Below are 20,245 nucleotides of genomic sequence, written 5' to 3' on the forward strand. Positions count from 1 at the left end.
TCGTTTGACTCTTCCTGCCTTTTTACGCGTTCATTTTTCTCCCTCCCGTCGTGAAAAGAAGAGAAATTCCGTCGTCACTGCCGTCCTCGCGCACCACGTTATTTCGCCGTCGACGACGTGGTTGTCGATCGACCGGTGGGTCGACAGGCGTGCGCGCTCTTTCCCGCGTACTCTTTCTTTCTCTCGCTTTCTGTCTCCCCCCTGTCGTACACTCTTTCTCTGTCTCTGTCTGTCCCCCCTCCGGCGCCTCTGTGTCACCCCCTCCCCTTCCTCTTCGAGGACTCACGGGGTCTCGTCTCGCGGCTTGCAAATGCAACGTAACCGCTGGCTCTCTCGACTACGAGTCCAATTCGGTGCACTCGATGCACTCGGCCCACTCTCGTCGAACGAGTGCAACGATGCACGATGATATCGCGATCCAACGACGGCGGTAGCGATTCACCGAGGAGAGAGGAGTAACTGTGTGTGCACCGGTGGCGCCGAACTGCGGCGGTAGTCGTTGCCAGTTTTCGATACGGTGCGATTAGAACGACGCTGTACGGAAACGACGGGAAGACACGGGCTCCGTTCGTATCGACCCCGCCTAAACCCCGCCTCGCTGCGACGGAGCCGCACGAACGACGCCGAGCGTCGTCGAGCGTCGACGAACCAGCCCGTTTCCTTTCCCGACCTCGTCCTTTTCCGCGATTCCGACCTTTCCGCTTCTTGCTCGCGCTTACCTTACCCCCTCGACTGTGCCCTTTGCGCTTTTCCATTTATCGCACCCTTCGATATATGTATTATATCGATCGGTTCATCGATCGACGCAGATCGATCGGACCATTCGGCATTCGCCCGTAATCGGGAGACCATAACCCGCTTCCATTCGGATCTTCGCATCGACCAACCTGTTCATGACATGCATTTTCTTCGATAGGTACTTTCCTTTTTTTAAAGAAAAGATCAGAAATCGTGCGAGATGAACGCACGTTTGTAAGTTTAGAAACGACGCAGAAGTATGCATGGCTAATCAGCGCGAAGAACTCGTTGGACCGATGCTCGAGCGTCATCTGACCATGCAGTCCCTTTCCACGTCGCTCTAATTATCAAATGCATCCAGCGCCGTCGCGGTGCATCGAGCATAAAAAGAGCGGCTTTCGAACAGTGCCGTATTACGAACGGTAACCTGTCCCCGTAGCAATAAAAAGTATATCGACGAGCTGTAACGATAAATATGCAGGTACATAACGGTGGCAAGTGCGTGCTGGCACATATGCAGCACCGCTCGAAAAGTTCACATTGTAGCCTCTAGTTTCATAACTTTGGTCTATTTGTTATAAGAAACAATACGTTTCCATTTGTACGTTCTGCAAAAAGTAATGGCATTACTCTAGTTATTACGAATTGGTAACCGATTGATCGTAATGGACGCTGCTTGCGTTATTCGGAGAACTTACGGTCTGCTTCTGTCATGAGTTTCTAATGCTAAGTCCAGACCTAAAAATTGTTTGCTAACAGTTTATATACATTCGTTTCCCTCTTTAGAAGCAAAAGTATGCAAATCTGGACTAAGTTTATTGCGTTGGTTTTTCTCGACAAAATGCAGCGTCAACGTTATTCTTGTTTATAAGCCAGCACCACTTTGACTCCAGATTGTCGATAAATGGCGGGTCATTTTATCGTACAGTTATGGCTAGATTATTGTTTATATCTCCAGATTATTGCCTAAATCGTTCGCCCAGAGTTACAGAACGTAGCTGAATAAAATCAAGCATTTTCTTGCAAAGAAGCATGTCTCTTCCGAACATACAAAATCAACTTTCTATCATTCAATTCCATAAAACAAAGCGTATCGTTCAATTCTAACGCAAAGATCAAACGGTAAAGAAGTGCGATTACGCGTGTGTATACGGCAGCGAGGGGTCGAGAGTGGACGAAAGCGAGAAAGAGATAGAGAGGAGAACGAGAAGTCGACCGATCGATCGGCGACGACGCGGTAGCCCGCTTCATAGCGACATTGCCTTGAAAAGAGACAGTCGCTGAACGAACCCGGTTTCGCGTCCATCGAGGCACGACTCCCTGGTCGATCGGCGCCCATGGGCGGCCGGATGGGCGTGGTTACAGCTGTTAAAATGGCGTCAGGCTCCAACCACTTCGTCCACCCATTCGACTGCGCGCAGTTGCGGCTCAGCCCATCAACTGCGCGCGCCTCCCGTCTCTTCGATACTTATAGCTCCCCAATCGAATCTCCGATACGGCCTTTGTTTTCATATTTTATAATTAATCCATTCTTACAATTCGATAATTATACATTTTCCATACGTCAGAATCGAAAAGAATAACCTACCGAAGAAACGATGGCCTCGAGTCGGGGAGGAATATTCGGAGAAGCGCCTCTCGTTTCTAGAACCTTCTTAGAATTCGATAGTTACACTTCTCGAGACATATCGATCGATAGGAGTGATAATTTGAAAATGCGATTATGCAGAACATGTTTGTTAATATGATTTGCGTTTCTAGAGCCTTGGGATTTGATTATAGTTGCGAAGCCGTTCCAGTTGTTAGAAACGATGTAGGATCGAATAGAGATGTTTGAAGAAGCTATCGTTTCTAGGAAAATCTGATATATCTAATGTTTAAAACGATAAACTGATTTAAAATTAAATTAAGAAAGATACTGTCGCATAAAATAGATAATGGTTCTTGAAAATTTTCGAGGGAATGGATATGGACGAAATCTTGTCCATATGTTACAGTCGACTTGCGACTATACTATTTCGCAATAGCAGCTCGGTGGAATGTTTCACTTCGCGTTCTTTGGCACGAGTTGCCGACCGAGTATTTATTTTCGCACGGTCACGAGTTGAAGCGTCTCTCGTTTTATTTTAAGATCACGCTCGATAACGAGGCGCCGCAAGTTTTTCCTTCTTCGATAGCTTTGAAACCTCGCTAAATTTAAAAGCGAATTCTATGGAAAATTCCTCTTATGAAATCTTCCGTTTTTTTTTTCTTAAAAATCATTTATCAATTGGAATAATAAAGAGGATAATGGTAGATAGAAACACACACATTTTTTATATAAAATTATTTCTTTAATGATAAAATTAGAGTACGAAATTTATAGCTACAGATTACAATGGATAATTAAGTAATACATCTTGTCTAGCTAATTCAAGTAACATAGGATCGTCGAAGAATTTGTTGATGGACACGTCCTCGGACAGTCCCTTCCGTCTTCGTGTTTTCAACATAAATTCCCTAGCTAAATGGGTGGCTGGTTGTGGTTCGAGGGGTCGTATCGTAATGCTTTTATCCAAAGGATCGCCAGGTACGATTTGCCAATGGTGGAATACGGACAGACAGAAAGCCTGACCTTGCGTGTGCGTTCGCAAGTCGGTCTCAAAACCGAAGCTATCGATCGCTGGGATGAAAGCCTTAATGGTGTATAAAGGACTTCCGGGAACGGGAGCGTCTTGGGTCACGTGACCTCTCCTTTTAGCCAGTACCGTATATACTGCCGACACGCAATCGGCGGGTGCCTGGACTTCGACGAACAAGTAGGGCTCCATCAACCTTGGTGTCGCCATGAGGAAAGCAGAATAGGCTACCCTTCTGGCGGTGGGAATTATTTGACCACCTAAGATAAAGAAAAGAGGACAGGATTTAACTTAAAACTTATAAACTAGGTTCTGGAGGATCAGTAATCTAAGGGGAGTGAAATTTTTATTTGGGAAGAAACGAAAACTATGTACCTCCTCGATGGAGAGGTTCCTGGGCAATGACGGCATCCAGGATTTTGAATTTCACGTTTCTAATTGGTTCCTCGCAGAGTGGACCCTCCCGAGTACCCCATTGGAACCCTTGAATAATGGCGTCACGGGCGCTGTTCAGTAACGTTTTGTCCACTTCCGATGGCAATGTATCGTCGACTAAAATGTTAGGTCCAGTGGAGTCTGGACCAAATGCCCATATACTTCGGGCAGCCAACAAATCCCAGTCGTACTTTGTTTGAAAGAACTCTCCTAGTCGCTTCCTGCACAATGAAACACATCCTGTTTCGTATATGATTTATAACATACAAAAGTTTTACTTACTTGTTCCATGTGATTCGAACATGTTCTGCTTCTATATCTTCGGCAAGACCTCTTTCAAGAGGCTCGGCGATCATGGTTAACTTGTTACGTTTATTTGGTGTTTCGGCGAAACATTTTAGGGAACTTGTTTCTACTACTGTCTCCGCGAATGCTACTACAGGGTCCGCCACTTTTATGTCGATCTCAGAGTACATACGACGCAAGTCGTGCATCGCACAATCCAAGTACAGTTCACCCGTTCCTAAGACTACGTGTTCGCCACTCTCTTCGACTCTGGTACCCAATAGAGGATAGCTTTTGTTCACTTTTCTCAAACCATCTAACATTTTTGGTAACTCTGAGGGGTTGACAGGCTCGACGGCTATTTTAATTACACTCTGCGTGTTGAATTTCAGCGGACGGAAGATGTGGAGATCGTCTGAGTTGTTCAGATCGGTAATCGTGCTCGTCTTTACGATCGGTCTGTCTATACCCTCGATAAGAACCCAATTGCCCGCAGGTACTCTGTTCAATTCGATCGAATAACGCGCCTCGCTGATCCATAGTCTTCCAACTGTAAGAACGCGAGAATCCTCTTCGTCTGTACGCGAGTACGCTTCGCCCAATACGCGGACGCGTTGTCCTGCCTCGAGGGTTCCGGACATGACCCTCCCCAGGACTACGAACAGCGTACAGTCCTCGGTAGGATACATTTTTGTACTGTGGATCATTAATCTTCCCTGCAAAGAGAATTTAATTTGTTTAATGTAGTATTAGATATTAAATTTACACGATAATTCGCAAGTACTAACATCCGGGTCGCAATTAATCATGTCTTGCGCTAAAGGTGAATCCATGGGACCAGTGTACACATGTTGAACCTTGACTGGTGCATGTGACTGAGGGCTGGGGACATGAGCTACGCACATGTCCACTAGTCCACACATATCACCCAAGAAACGTGTGCACACCAGCCGCAACAGAGGTCTGATGTTCATTTTCATTTCCTCTGATGTTAATCTTATCCCCAATTCATCCAGTACTGTGGAAGTAAATTACATAATTACACCCTGACGAATTAAACTTGTTACATTAATTTATAACCAATCGACTAACCATCGGGTAGAGTCGTGTCAACATCACCGACGACTTGAGCGAATATCTTGTATAAAGGCTCGAGAATGAACTCGATGAAGCTACGTTGTGCAGTATTGTGAGGTGGTTTTTTGGTAAACTTCCGCGTTTTTGAATTAAAGTATATGTCGCCCCATAATCTTTTCGCGAACTCATTGGCATTCAGGGTGGGATGGGTCTTGGCGTAAAGTGCCGCAAAGGATTTAAGGGTGAAACAGACATTGTATTCAGAACTTGCGAAGCATACGTTTCCGATAGCTGGAGATACAAAAGAGGGATTCTCAGAATCTGAGTACAGGGCTATCAGTCCATTGATCTCTTCAATGATATGTCTCAATTTGTAATACGCGTCTAGGGGTGGTAATTTTAATTCTAGTATCAATCGATCTATCTTGTTTATGCACACTGTTAACGCGAGTTTTTCCTGTAACGCGTGTTTTAACAGACGTTCGGTATTTAACATAACTCCTTCAGCAGCGTCGACGATCAATACCGCTCCATCGGATAAACGTATAGCTGCTGTCGCTTCGTCTGAGAAGTTTACGTGACCCGGAGTGTCGAATATATTTAGGAGATAGGATTTTGACTTCACGTCTTGTAACAGTAAGGTCACGGGAGTTGCCTTGGTCGATACACCTCGTTGTTGCTCCGTGAATAATGTGTCTGTATACCTAGACAAAAGATAGGGTTTTTATTTATCATTGATGGTGCAAAGTATTTACAATGTCTGCAACTAGGTCAGTAGTATACCTCAGTGGTTTTTCATCCGTTACACTGTGCAAATAGGGATGAGTCTGTCTTACTAAACAATCAACTAAGGTGGTTTTGCCATGGTGCAAGTGACCAAGTAAAACAACATTTCTTATGAGATGAGGTGCATCCATCATATCAGCTAAAAATTCTATGCTGTATGTTGTCTCTGGAAGTTGTTGTTGTTTTATTTGAAACTTTGGTCTTCTGGTTGGTGCTATCAATGGCTTGTCTAATGGTTGTGCATCTTCTTCTTGCACTAGAGTTTCTACCTATAATTTATCACAAATGAGTAATTGATAATAAGCACTGGAAACATTTATAATCACTTGGCTTACCTCTGGTCCATAAACTTCTAAAGCACTAGGATAATATCTTTTATCCTCGTGCAGTACAACTGCCATAGAATTGCCTTGCTCCATTTGTTCTCTAGACTCATCCTTATCTTCTTCCATTTCCTCATCTGAACGGTCTCTGTCTTCTGCATCATCTCCAGCATTTCCATATTCATTTTCATCTTCACTATCAGAGGCCAAATCCGGGCCAATGTAATTGCCAAATTCATCATATAGATCTGTATCCATGGTGGATTTGTCTTTTAATTAAATAACTGCAAATATAAGGGATGAGCTGTTTACTTATAAAAGCCGATTATAATTATGATTATTTACAATTGGTTAAGAAGCTGTACATAACCTCAAACTGAGAAATAACCGGTCTTATTTTAGTAATTAAAATAGTTAACAGCCATTAACCATTTTTATTGGAATTAATACAACATTTACAAAAGATGAGTTCTATACATTTGTCAAAATTGATACGGTTTAAACAGTACTACATGTACGACTACTCAACGTTATATACTTGTAACTGGTAATGGCTGTAAACTTGTTTTAAATCAATATAAGTGAATTATGAAATAAAACAAAAATGTTTTCTAAAAGTTTTTAATTATTACATTAAATATACAAATACGGAGTGTCACTAATATTTGTCTTCTACTACACGTGTGTATTCCCGCTTGCATTTACACACAATCGTGTAATCTTGTATTACAGAACGAAGTACTTAGAATACAAGAACAAAACGACTTGCCAATATAAGGAAAATACTTTTGTGAAGGGTTCTTATTCTATGTTAACGGGGATGGAAAATTTTTGTTAAAATACGTTTAATATAATGATCAAATTTGCAAAAATAGAAAAGGAAATAGTTTCGAGTTTATTCTTATTTCATTACAAGAACTGTAAATTGTGATGGTTGTTGGCATCACTGTTGCCCATGTGATAATTACAAGATATGCCGCTAGAGTACTTATATTTTCGCGCATGGTCATAAAAGAATAGAAGAACCATTGTATATGAAACTAACTTCGGAAGCTTACACAAACATACATTTTTATATAGCTACGAATGTTGCGCACAGTGGTCCGGACTGACAGCTGGAAGAACGCGAAGCAGCAGTGGCAGAACATGTAAGGTAAGTATTCTTTATTATATAAAAAAGTAGATTAATTTGGCAAAGTAAAACTATCATTGTACGAGCTGCCAAACCCCGGTTAAACGTCAGTCGCTTGTCTTCTAATTTTGGCCTATTAAGTGTAATTGACACACCCGCTACATCGCGATGGTGTGCATTAGTTTTTTGATTATTAAACTTACGAAAATAAAACTATTGCATTAGATGATAGGAATCATTAAGAATCTATGTATTATAAATTTTATTGATCTAATTAGGTGTTAACCCTTTCAGGGTACCTTGGATAGCTAGTGAAATTTGACAATTAACGAGCAGACGCGCTGCTAACAATAAATTAAAAGAGTTGACAGGATAGGCAGAAGAAGACAGAGCAGTGGGGGAGGGGGTAGGAGAACAAGAGGCGGTATGACACGACCTCCCAATAATGACAACCTTATGACCTTCAAGTTGGTCGTAGTTGGAGATGGAGGTGTTGGAAAGAGCGCGCTCACCATACAGTTCTTTCAAAAATTATTTGTTACCGATTATGATCCTACCATTGAAGACAGTTACATTCAACATACAGAGGTAGACAAACAATGGTGCATTTTAGATGGTAAGTAACATGAGAGATATTCATTTTGATTCATTTTGAACCATGCTGTCAGCTACTTTTGCATCATGCTTGCCACATAGCATTAGAGGTACCCTATACTTTTATGTGTACAAAGGTTTATTTGTACCTAACAGTGTTAGATACAGCTGGCCAAGAAGAATTCAGTGCCATGCGTGAACAATACATGCGCAAGGGTGATGGGTTTCTGTTAGTATACTCTGTGACTGACAAACAGTCTTATGAGAATATCATGAATTTTTATACCCAGATACTTAGGGTAAAGGACAGAGATGTATATCCTATGCTACTGGTAGCCAACAAAGTTGATTTGGTACATTTGAGAAAAGTTACAGAGGAACAGGGGAGGGAGTTGGCTCACCGGTTGGGTATACCTTACATTGAAACTTCTGCCAAAGATCCTCCATTAAATGTAGATGCAGCATTCCATGAGGTAGGAGATAGAGCTAGGAGGAATGATTGTTGTTCAATGGCACATGGGTTAGAACAGATAAGAAGTTTAAATAATTTTGCTCCAGGTTGTTCGTATTATCAGAAATCAACCTCCAGCCGAATTGGAGAAAAATCGAAGGAAACGGAGACGTTCAGGGAAATGTATTCTTTTATAAACGTCAGAAATATCGAGCAAGTATTAGGGGGTTGCGCCTAGATAACGCACTACCTTTTTAAAGGGTCACTTTTCTTTTTTTACAAAAGTGAAATGCACCTGCCAAAAGAAAAAAAAAAAACATCCAAAAAGAAAAAAAAAATCGTGGGTCTTCTGTCCTTCATCGTATATAGGTATCTATTATAACTCGTGAATGTTTTCTTTCCTTTCGTCGATTCCGCGTATGAGTTTCTAGTATTAATAAGCGTTGAACGATTGATATCCCACCACTGTAAAATAAGTGTACAAAATAGGAACGATAAGAGATGCATCAATCGAAAGGAAATGTTAACTATCTCCTAAAAGTGCAACTAGATTTTTTAAAAAACGATCGATTCAGCATCAGTTTAAGATTTAAAGGTTCAAGAACAAAAAACCAAAAAAAAGATAAAAGACAAATTTATCGGAGATATTGGGTGTTCATCTACTCGATAATACGAGACCACGTCTCAGTACGCGTGTACACATCAATTTTTGTACCATCGAAAGAATACACTATGGAATTGAGCGTTTTTATTGCACAATGCATTCTATAGAAATCTTTTTTACTTCTTCGCGTAAGATCCTGTCATGAAATGACTATAATGGTTTTCGTATATCGTTTCAGCTTCTTCTTTGAAACAGCTGTTAAACGTTATAGCTTCAAGCGACTTTCTTTACTTTCAATTATAATATTAATCATCGTTTCTAAGTCTACCAAATTCAATCGTTTCTCTCTCTTTTTTTTTTTTATATATATTTCTTGATCGAATTCGTTTCAAGTTTTTATAACGCGTCTACAATTTATCGTATAATTTTATATTGAATTTTTAATCATCGTCTCTTCGTAGCGATGTAAACGATACTCGACTATTTAGTAATCTAAATTAACAACGAGTTTCTCTTTCGTCAGTGGAAACGTGTGTTAGGTGTTCGTAGCCTAATGAGTAATTAATATTCTGAATCAGGAATGAAGCATTCAATGTATAAGGCAACATTTTGTCTTATGGCTTTATTATTGGCTTTCGTATACAACAGAGGTCTGATGTAAAACATCTATCGTGTTCGAATGTTCAAAGATAAGAAATATGAGTTTTAGATATACCAAAAGCCGATGGATTAGTGCATTATTAGATAATTTTATTCAATCACTGTGCAATGTTTTATTTCATTCTTTTTACGATTATTTTAAATCATTATGTATTTTGCATTTGATCGAATACAATTGCGCAAACCTTTGATTATGTCAGACCTTTTTAACATATATATATATAATATATATATATATATATATATATACATTAAAGATATAATTGCCATGGCCTACATTAGTATTTAAATGTGAAAAGAAAAAGAAAAAAAAATACGTACATTTAAGGGGTGCTCTATCGCGAGCGCGGATGAGTGAATGAAATTTAATGTTATATGTGAATCGACTATTTTTCGTGCTTGTAAAAGAATCGAACGTTATAAACAGTTTGTCGCACATGATGTTCGTCTTATACCCCCTGAGTACTCTGTACGTACGAAATACGTAAGTTGACAAGATTATCAAGCAGAGAACAATTACAAAGTAATTCTCATTCAATTGTTATCCATCGATGTAATCACCGTACCGAGTGTTCTATTCTGTCTTTCCTGTTTTATGTTCTTCGAACATACGATTCGTGATTCAGAAGGTTTTAGTGTACGCACAAAGTGCTCCTCCTGTTTGTGTAGAATACCGAACATACGAATTCTTTTCCCAGTGTGAAACTGAATACATTACGTACGTGTAAGATGTGCACAAACGTTCCGGCGCCACCGTTTAATTCTAACAAAAGTGAAACATATTTGCCTTGAGATAAAAATAATCTATTATAAAACGGTGAAGGTTAACGAATGGAATCCAGGTAGTTGCCGTATCTTAGAAAATTTGCTTGCGATATCGTTTGATACAGTAAACGGAAGAAAAAGAAACGTTATCGTATTTTGTAACCAGTGAAACATTGAAGAAATCAGGTTTGATAGTGGTTTGACATTTCTTTTATCTTCCACCGTTTTAGAGTTACAACTTGGCCCAGTTGTATGGGACACAGCTTGTGGTAATTTTTCTCCAACCGCAACGAAGTATTATAAAAAGAAATTATGGAGACTTGTAAAAAATGATATATCTTACACCTTTCATTTGCCAAATGAGAAAGCGTTGTCTTGAGAAAGTGCTCAATGCGTAGCTTCGAATTGCCATGCACGATAAAACAATTGTACAAATTTTATCGAAACATTTATACGATAACGTTATTGGTTTGGTTTTTTGTGGATCACCGATTTCATTTAGATATTACGTGTAACTACCGTGATGTTACACGTGTATTTGTCATCGTAAGATGAAACAAATCACTGCTTCGTTTCAAGCTTGTAAGTACGTACTTACAAACGCGTGGTCAAGTCGCAGAAATAATGAGACTGTTTAAATTAACCCTTTCAACTAATAAGTTTCAAAAAAGAAATCAGTTTCATTAGTTTTGGGACAGACCGCGTATTAGTAGACGTAACGTCGCAAATTACGTGGACCATCCATCGACAATTTCTATATAACGATCATAGTATCGTGAAAGAAGATCACGTAGGTCCGATTAAATTGAATCGAACAACGTCCCAGTGTTTCGAACGTGCAATACTGTTATTTCATTTCATGGAAATTCCTTTTTATATATGAAATTACATTCAGAAAGAAGAAAAATCTCCGTCGCAAATCCAGATTGAAAAAGATTAAAGCAGTGATTATCTGATAATAACAAAAAGACGAAAAAGACGAAATGAAAAGGAAGATTTGTATAACGCGTGCATTATTGCGAACAGTTTTTTAGTCACTAAGGATTTAGCGTTCCTCGCATGTCGTAATAATCTGTAACAAAAGCGTTACATTTTTTAATCGCCGTCCATAAAAGAAAATCGTGAGAGAGAAGAAAGGAACACAGCTCACCTGTGCTTTGCAACAGACGACAATTAGATATGACCATAAAATAACGCGTATTAAAATCTTCAACGTCTAATAAAACAAGCATCGCGTTACGTTGAAGGAAATATCACGAGACTCGTAATGTTAGCGAGCAAACATGTAGAAAATTAAATAAAGGAAGGAAAAGGAAGACGGAAGAGCAAGAGATTATCTGTAAAATAGTCAATACATTGAATCATTGTGATAAGGAGTAAGAGAAGATGCAATGTAGCGAATGCTGTGATTGTGCGAGTTATCGAAGTCAGCTTTAATATACAGGGTGTTGCATAATTACTGCTACAAATTGAATCGTCGCTTTTCTCTTTGTACTGCTAGTTATACGACATCTTACATGAATTTGAAGCTTGTTACAAACCGTGGTTGTCCATCAATCAAATATGAAGAAGACAAACTTGAAAGCTACTGACTTCGTCCTCGTTTCCTTCCCAGTGTTTGCTAGTTACTACACTCAGATATCGCACATCAGTATAATTAATTATCATAATTCCTTAGGGAAAGGAATAAAAAATCATTTGATGACGCACAGGAAACAATGAACTACGCGTAAAATAAGAGAGTAATAGAGTTTGTAAGCTGGATTACGATCGTTTCCACCGTTCTTGTTCTATACGTACATACATAGATAGTTGCGAACGAAGAAACAAAAAAATATATATTTTGAAAAAAAAAAAACACTTCACAATGATAGTTATATATGAAAACTACCAATTAATAAACACATACATCATACATGTAATTAAAAAACGTAAAAAAAAAAAAAAAATAGATGTGTGTATGTTCCATACGCACGTGTATAAGTGTACACGATTTGGACGTGTGTATATTTTTTCGTTGAAAGTGTGTGTGCGTGTATGAAACGTGAGCGTATCACTAATTGTGCAGGTCACTGTATAAAGTACACGATTGATAATAAATTATGAACACGTGTTTACAAAAAAAAAGGGGGGAAGTGATCCCTAATTTTATACTGTAACTCACTACTAATATCCATTCTTACAGATTAGATTCTTTACAATATCCTGCATCCTTATCCATAATCTTCCTGTCTGTTTTAGGAAATGTATTTACACCCGGAAGCTCCCATCAGTAACACCATTGAGATACCCTGAAAGTCCGGAGAGTAGGATGATTCAACGAGATTGAAGTCGGAAGAGATAGGAAAGCAATTCATAGTGGAATCATTGACTGCGAGCTCGAACGAACGATCAGGTCAGCCGTTGAAAAGAAAGTTTAATTACGCGAACAGAAGCGTCGATTCTACAATTGGCAATTGGCCCCGTTAGAATTATCCGAAACTCACACCGTTTTACCGGCACCGCTTTAAGAGGAGTTAATGCATCGAATCGTCCCGTACTCTCTGGCTTCAAGTCTCGCTTTCCAAACGACCTAGTCGTCTCCACCTATTAAACGCTTTCAAAAACACTCGCCGCCGTTGGATTGCTTTAATTATCGTTCATTACATCGGTTTAATCCGTGCTCTCCGTAGCTAGGCTCGTTAACTTTTACGCTTTAACCCGTGAATGTACATACATACTCGTGTTTAGAGATTCACGTGTTTCTTTTTTTCTTTTTTTATTAACATACATTGGTTGGTACAAGCAATTGATATTGTTTCCAGTGTCCCACCATATATACCACGAATTGACCTATTGACACGGGTAAGCCTGGTTAATGTAAATCGAACCATTACGGTATTCGGATGCAGGCGAATCGTTGCAGCTGCTGTATCATGCAGCCAGTGCATTTATTGTTCGAAATCCATTGTAGTCCTTTAAGCCAACCCTTTGCATTTCGATTTTGCTTTCATCTAGTGCATCAGAATGATTATTTTTTTCTTCACGGACCATAAGAAAATTAGTAATTAGAACAAGTACAAAGTTCCCAGTGACTACGGAGCGTGTTTGAATCGGGGTACTATAGGTTGTTTGTGCACGGAGTGCAAAGGGTTGGAATCTACAAGCTGCTCATTATAACAAGATGTTCCCGACAGATCAAAGGATGCGCACCGAGTGCTCTCCATTTACGAAGCAGAAGAAAAAGAAAAAAAAAAGCATTTGACCGTCAAACGAGCAACGCTTTGCGGTCGAGCCATTGCAATTGATTAATAAACGCCTCGGTTAAACAAAAGTACCCCGCTGAGTGGTACACTGCGGGTTGTTAAGCTAGCTCGATGGGTCGCGTGCGACTAACTACAGCCTCGACGCCATTGTTGTGGGGGTAGAATTCACGGTTCGATAATTCTACGAAGATAAAATTGGGACGACAGTTACATCAGGGTTGTCCTTTCGGTTTCGGATAGGCAGATAGTTGGGGTACCGTATAAAAGGGAGGGTTGAAAGCAGTCGAATCTTCCGTTCCACGTGGAACAACCTGCTGGATCTTCGGTCGGATCCTTATCCGACCCATAGATCTCTTTCTTAAGTCCGGAAGGCGTCGAAGCTGTTCTCGAGATGAAATCTTCGTGCAGTAGACGGGAAGCTATCGGGTATCGATCGTCGTATAAAACTGCCGCCGGAGACGTTTACAGTATGTATGTATCGTTGAATTTCCCTGTGTCAACCGTTCAACGACCCTCTACTTTTCTCTGTTTAGGCTGTCCCGGAGATTCTCGAGCATTCTGTGGCGGAAACGAGCGTGATCTCGCAAACCCAAGTCGCGATTGTTCCGAGGGAACGACGTGCGGAGACAGTGAAAGACTTTCAAAGCGAGGAGACTTTACTTTGATTCTTTGCATTCTTATTAGATCAAGAACGAAGAGTATCCGAAGAAGTATCGCGGTATCGCGCGACATCGTTACGTCAGCAAACCTTCTCTTCGACGAATGATAATGCGTTATCAGGGGATCTTATGTGTGCCTTTAGTTTATACCGATTACGCGAATGCAGGTAATTTTACGTGATAAGGTAGATTGAAATTGTGAAATAAATGTTTTGTACAGATAGCTTCGTTTTGGAGAAAAACTTTGGAAAATAAGTTCATTAGAGTTTGCTACTAAAACTTCCATCCGTATCTCCGATCTAAAGTGTAATTTAACTGGAGGAAGATAAGTCGTTCTCGAAAACGTAGCTACCTATAGAAGTTATTTATTCTCTAATTTCACGTAGAATCTCTGTTTGTGTAGTTATCGAATTAAAGTAGAAGAATGATTGGGCGAGATTGCGAATCGGAGCAAACATTCGTGGCGCCTGACGAATCGGTCATTCAACGGAAAGAAAACGTCAGACGCTGTATCGACGATACGTCGTCTTGTTAGCTTATCGACAAGCTTGGCTGAAGAAGATAGAAAAAAGGGAGACATAGGGCAAGGATGAGTAGAGAGCAAAAGCAGAGTCGGCTCGTTTGTTTACCGGTGGAGGAACGTTGCTCAAGGAATACGACAGGTCGAGACCTCGAGAGGCAAGAAGGGTGAAGCAAGAAAAAAGAAAAGAAGAAGAAGGAGGTCCAAGGCCCGTCGAATGGTTGAATTGGCAGGGAGCGTAGTTACGAACGACGGAACGGAGCAGAGCGGATTGGAGCGGAGCGGATCGGATCGGATCGGATCCGATCCGTAAGCGTACTCGTACGAGTGTCGTTGTGCGCGCGCACTGAACCAGTGGGGATCAGCCGTGCGGTAGTCGTCAGCGAGCAGGCGCCCCCTCCGCATCTCTCTCCTCGTCTGTTTCGGAGCCGCAGAACGGCGCACCGTGTGTCGAGCCAAGCCGAGCTGAGCCGAGTCGGTCAATACTCCGGGCAACGCGGTGGTGAGAGCACACGACGGTCGCCCGTACTCGTGCACGCTGTCGCTCGTCGTAAGCGGCGAGTATCGCTACGGATTCTTCTTTCGCGTATTTGCCAGTCAATATAGAACGAGTCGAATCTTCGTTTCGAAATAGGCGCCAGCCGGATCGAATAGACACCGGTCTATTCTCGCCGGTATCTCGCGGATGATACGTTTACACACGCACAGAGAGACGCGTGCGAGCCAACGACGCATCGTTTTCTTCGGCCGTGTGACCGCTAGTTCTCTCGGCTGTTCCACTGGCTCGACTTGATAAAGCGTTCCCGATTCGAAGCAGCCGCCGCGCCGCGCCGTTTAATAGATTCGCGAGAAACGATGCGAGCCTGTCCCGTGTACGACGAGTGGTAGAAAAGATTAAGGACAAGTGTCAGGACACGTTTCGCGGTGGTGAGACACGACTGTGACACGAGACCGCCGCGCCGGGGGTCCGGTGCACCACGTACTTTGGCGGTAGTGCGCGTCTCGGACAGTGGGTGCATCCTCGTGCAACGATCCAACGGTGCATCCAGCAGCCTTCTAGAAGTTCAGCCTACCGAAACAAAAGGACGTGCAACGATGCATCCTGGAGCGTGATGGACAAGGTCGCAGCCAGCAGCTTCCAGCAGCTACGCCTCGCCGGCATACTCATGGATACGTGGATATTCTTCCTGTTCGTCGCCATTGCCGGTGAGTCTGCATTCTTTAAACCTTCTCGTTATCCAGCGGACGGCTTCGATCCGTCTCCTCCGATCTTATCGAATATCGTTCCGAAATCATCGAGCCTGTTCCTCTGATCTTGTTCCCCTCGTTACGGTGTTCGCTATGGTGTTCCCCGTGTATCGATTCTTTAGCTAGCGGCGTGACTCGGTCCGCGTGCTGTCACTCGACGTGTCGATACGCATTACGTATGCACAACAGGCACGTGCGGCACGCTGAGTAAGTGCGTCGTATCTGTGCCACGGTTCAAGCTCGGCTCGATTCATTCAACACTCAACACAGAGAGATCAGAGAGAGGGAGAGCTCGATGCCACTTTCGTTCTTTAGCTCGCGAACCACGGGAAACCACGGGCATTCCGTTTTTGGACCGCTTCAAGGCTCTCTGACGCGACGACCGTTCGAGGAATCGACCCGAATCGGTCCGTGTCGTAAGACGTAAGAGAAAATCACCGTTTCTGTGTATTCGCGTACGCGTGTGTCACTTAAAATGCAATTCTTTTGTTAGTCTCGCCCCGTTTACCCTTCCTTTAGATTATTCCAGCCAAGTTGTTTGCTTTCACTTGTATGTGGAACCTCGTGGGGTAGGCGCCACCGAGTACACGCTTGGACGGTGCACGCTGTACTAGGGATAGCAGGATACAATGCCAGATGGCTGACGTTCTTAGCGATGAGCCAAGGGGAACCGGTCGGGAAGGGCAACTTTGATGTCTCCCCAAAGTTCCTTTCTTTCCTTTTTTCGTTAACGTTTCTTCCTCTGTTCTTCGATCTATCAATCCCTCGGCCACGTTGCGTCCTCCTCTTTCTACGCATCAAGTCCAATTCCCTTTTTAGGTTTGTCCTTTTCTTGGATTTCCATTTGCTTGCTACTTTGACTCATTCCCTCGAACAGCAGCCGGTTTTACCATCGTAATTCACCATCCATGTCCGTGTCTCTCCTATGCTCGTATCTCCGATTCGCGCAGTCTGCTACCACCCTGTGTACCCTCTTCCATTTCCTCGCCAGGCGGTCCGTCGATGCACTCGTGCGTGAGAATCGACGGAAACGGAAGCAACTATCCACGACTGTGCTCGTCGAATCTCATTTAGGATCGTGACGGTCCAAGGGGGAGCGTCTCACGTACAATCTCGATACCGATTTTCTCCCTTGGTCGTCTCGGTAATTGCCTGGCGTCGAATCGATCGATCGAACCTTCCATCGCGATTTCGAGAACGTGCAAACCCGCGGGGAAACTCACAGATAAACATAAAGAAACACGCTAGAAGTATTTGTAGATTCTTTCAAAATTTATTTAATCTTTTATCGTTTCACAATCTGCCTTTTTTGGAAATCAGTTTCGCGTTCGTGAAGAAGTCGAATGATTCTCGAATACACGTTTTCACCTCGCCATATCGAACGAGTTGTATATCTTGTACTCATCAGCGCAGAAACACATTCTGCTTGAATTATTAGAGTACCATTCACGTTCATTCGGAACACTCGAAAACGAACGAAGCGGATAAGCAGCTCGTTCACTACAGTTATAGGGAGTACTCTGGCGTTAACGTCACCGAGATGATGGGAAATATCGCATTCTTTTTCAATGGTACTACTCCCACCCGTTTCATCGACTCCTCGGTTCAAGCGATAAGCTTCCGCTTCTTCTTGTTTTCGCGAATATATATTAGTTTTCATTCATCGAACGTTTACGGAACTCGTAACGAATCAATTACCGTTGCACCGAGTTCTGTGCCGTATTCGAGTTTCGAGCCTTTCATCGTTTCAAGATTGCATCGTGCATTATTCATCGTTCAGCGGAACTATTATTTGATGCATTTTATTCAGGTTTATTCGCGTTTGTCGTGCCTTTATACCTTTACAGAGACCATTCCATCGTATCTGTCTTCTTCATCGCATCCGATTCGATCTTTCCCGGAGTGAAAAGACTCGGTCTCCTACTACAAATTGCTTTACCGTCTACGATATACATACCCGAAAGTCAATTTCGTTGTATTGAGAATGACGTTTCGAGACTTGAAAGATTGATGTATCGGAGCCATACGCTAATTTCTCTACGTTGCGCGTTGTGTCAACTTTTAGGTCGCAAAGTTGTGCAAAATCATTTGCTTATCCGGAAAATGTTTACCGCATAATGATATAGTCGTGTACCGACTGGTTTTGCTAGTCTACGTTCTACATTGTACAACACCTCCCTCTTTCTATTTCATTATCCGCGCAAGCGATACTTCATACCTGACTCGTGCACGATCTAGGAATTCTCATTACCTTTTCGTGGCACGGGGCACATTCATCAGGTGTCAAATAAAATTCTCGCGAGTCTTCCTTACTTAAACTTTAACAAAGATCTACTCCCGGTCCTGTTAGATACACGACGCAGTTATTTCGCTATCCCGACCGTCCAGATGAATTAAGAATTTCTCGCTCGAAAGAGCATAATAATCTGTTATCTTTGACGCCTGTTTCAAACTCGTCCACCTTGTGTCCACGTCGACTTTCCCTTCGAAGTTGCAGTTTACGAGCAGCTCTCCATTGTTCCGTGTAACATCGTCACCTCCTCGTGATAGTTGCTTCAAACTTTCAAGCGTTTGAAATAATTAAAGAATTCGTTATCACGGACCCTCTCAACCCGGCTAAAATGATTTTCCTTCTCGTTCCAACCGTTTCACCCTATCTTTTCGTTCTTCTTTCCCCTTCAAACTTTTCGATAAGTGCTACAAGTGTTTTCCAGGATATCAAAGGGGTGAGAAACGTTGGTCATTGTTCTAGAATTAGAAGGGAAAGCTGTTCGAGGGTGTGTGCGAAAGAGTTAATACTGATTTTTAAATTTCTGTATCCATGACAGAACAAACGAAGCAACCCTCGCCTCGGTTCGTCGATATGCAATAACTCTGATTTCACAATAAAAACTCTGGAATGGTTCGGAACGGGGGTTGGTACGTTTTCATACATAAAAAGAAAGAAAAAAATATCACGAGGGGAGCTCGATCGACCGTTGCGCGGGTTGATGGTCATGGTTGGTCCTGTTAAGATTTCGCGATACATGGTAGGTCGTCTTGGCAACGAAGTCGAATGATTTCACGGGGTCTCTGGTGCCAGCTACATCGACCGTTGTAACGAACTCGAAGTAAGGGGAAGAGAGAGCTAGGTAGGTAGGTAGGTAGGTAGGTAGGTAGGTAGGTAGGTAAGCAAGGTAAGGCCAAGGGTCTTGGCAAGAGAAACCCTATTGGGAGACAAGCGTGTACCTCTCATCGAGAACTCGTATCCCTTAGAACGCAAGTAAGAGCAGGTGTTCTAGGCGATATACGCTTTGTCCTGTCGGTTTTTATTCTTAGCTGGCCCATCTGCACGCGAAATCCGCCCGCCATGATACTCTGAACAGCTGTGTTTTTCCTTACGTTTCTTACTCCTTTTCTATTTTTTCCCTTTCAAATATATACGATACTGGCTGAGAAAAGTTTTTCTTCGGTTTTATTCAGAGACTCTGAGAAACGTTCTCGTTCTCGTTCTCGTTCTTGTTCCGTGCGTCGTTTTGTAAAAGAAAATCGAAGAATCGCTTTGGACACGACGATGTACCTGAGCCAAGCATTGCTTCAGCGAACCCTTTGAGTCTACTAGTACGAGGATACCCTTGCTGAACGTGGGAGGAAAGCAAAAAGTCAAATATAATAGCGGCTTTCTCTCTCTCTCTCTCTCTCTCTCTCTCTCTCTCTCTCTCTTTCTCTCTTGTTGCCTTTTCCGCTTTATTTGAAATCGATCTCTGGCCACGAGATACCCATATCCGATTCAACGAACGCGAATCCGCCGCGTATCGAATGGCGGAACGCTTTTTCCGTGCTTGTCGTATAAACGTTTCGTTTGCCGTGTCGCGGATTTCGCACGGTCATCTGCGAACAACTGGCTGCCGTTTGGTATGCATTCCCTCCGCTTGTTATCCGCCGGATCTAAAACACGTTCGAATCTCCTATCCACTCTTTCCCTAATCGAATTAACTTTCTGTATATCGTGTTTACTTATCGATTTCCATTTTCTCGTGTACCGAGTACACCGCTGCGATCACCGAGACATGAAAACTTTTCCCTTATCCATGTTAGACGTACTTAACTACAGGTGAATTTGGTG

General features: G+C 42.2%; 3 protein-coding genes across 9 annotated transcripts in view; 2 read left to right on the forward strand and 1 right to left on the reverse strand.

Moving 5' to 3' along the window:
* Positions 1-3,067: 3,067 nt before the first annotated feature.
* Positions 3,068-6,981, reverse strand: LOC114877050 (116 kDa U5 small nuclear ribonucleoprotein component). Of its 2 annotated transcripts, none has more exons than XM_029189144.2 (8): positions 6,895-6,981; positions 6,275-6,546; positions 5,937-6,208; positions 5,169-5,857; positions 4,865-5,094; positions 4,074-4,792; positions 3,732-4,012; positions 3,068-3,616 (listed from the first exon to the last, which is right to left on the reverse strand). In XM_029189144.2, exons 2-8 carry the CDS (start codon positions 6,518-6,520, stop codon positions 3,111-3,113), a joined length of 2,943 nt encoding a protein of 980 aa, XP_029044977.1. In that variant the 5' UTR covers positions 6,521-6,546; positions 6,895-6,981; the 3' UTR covers positions 3,068-3,110. The 2 variants fall into 2 exon arrangements, with proteins under 2 accessions (XP_029044977.1, XP_029044979.1); XM_029189146.2 differs by lacking the exon at positions 6,895-6,981 and adding an exon at positions 6,633-6,878.
* Positions 6,982-7,266: 285 nt separating this feature from the next.
* Positions 7,267-12,331, forward strand: LOC114877070 (ras-related protein M-Ras-like). 3 transcript variants are annotated; one of them, XM_029189188.2, is made up of 4 exons: positions 7,267-7,410; positions 7,757-8,010; positions 8,145-8,461; positions 8,547-12,331. In XM_029189188.2, the coding sequence occupies exons 1-4, from the start codon at positions 7,349-7,351 to the stop codon at positions 8,634-8,636; spliced, it is 723 nt and encodes a 240-aa protein (XP_029045021.1). In that variant the 5' UTR covers positions 7,267-7,348; the 3' UTR covers positions 8,637-12,331. The 3 variants fall into 3 exon arrangements, with proteins under 3 accessions (XP_029045021.1, XP_029045022.1, XP_029045023.1); XM_029189189.2 differs by having other exon boundaries at positions 7,303-7,415; positions 7,689-8,010; XM_029189190.2 differs by having other exon boundaries at positions 7,303-7,415.
* A 408-nt stretch (positions 12,332-12,739) lies between these two features.
* LOC114877067 (transmembrane protein 132E) overlaps positions 12,740-20,245 on the forward strand; it is a 60,895-nt gene continuing 53,389 nt past the window's right edge. Inside the window, exons 1-4 of one of the 4 annotated variants that reach the window (XM_046288639.1) lie at positions 12,740-12,863; positions 13,645-14,184; positions 14,247-14,539; positions 14,776-16,098. In XM_046288639.1, the coding sequence (XP_046144595.1) occupies positions 16,005-16,098 (94 nt within the window). In that variant the 5' untranslated portion in view covers positions 12,740-12,863; positions 13,645-14,184; positions 14,247-14,539; positions 14,776-16,004. Of the gene's footprint in view, positions 14,185-14,246; positions 14,540-14,775; positions 16,099-20,245 lie in introns of all 4 variants that reach the window. The other 3 variants (XM_029189185.2, XM_029189181.2, XM_029189182.2) reach the window with 3 other exon arrangements.

This window comes from Osmia bicornis, chromosome 14, assembly GCF_907164935.1.
Source record: "Osmia bicornis bicornis chromosome 14, iOsmBic2.1, whole genome shotgun sequence".
NCBI lineage: Eukaryota > Metazoa > Arthropoda > Insecta > Hymenoptera > Megachilidae > Osmia > Osmia bicornis.

Bases quoted from the DNA above. Each gene is read 5' to 3' on its own strand.
- LOC114877050 (XM_029189144.2), bottom strand. From the start codon at position 6,520: ATGGATACAGATCTATATGATGAATTTGGCAATTACATTGGCCCGGAT. The intron at 5,858-5,936 runs GTATACTACTGA...TCTTTTGTCTAG, and splicing joins ACGGATGAAAAACCACTGAG to GTATACAGACACATTATTCA. The intron at 4,013-4,073 runs GTAAGTAAAACT...TTCATTGTGCAG, and splicing joins GTTCGAATCACATGGAACAA to GAAGCGACTAGGAGAGTTCT.
- LOC114877070 (XM_029189188.2), top strand. From the start codon at position 7,349: ATGTTGCGCACAGTGGTCCGGACTGACAGCTGGAAGAACGCGAAGCAG. The intron at 7,411-7,756 runs GTAAGGTAAGTA...ATAAATTAAAAG, and splicing joins AAGCAGCAGTGGCAGAACAT to AGTTGACAGGATAGGCAGAA. The intron at 8,011-8,144 runs GTAAGTAACATG...TGTACCTAACAG, and splicing joins ACAATGGTGCATTTTAGATG to TGTTAGATACAGCTGGCCAA.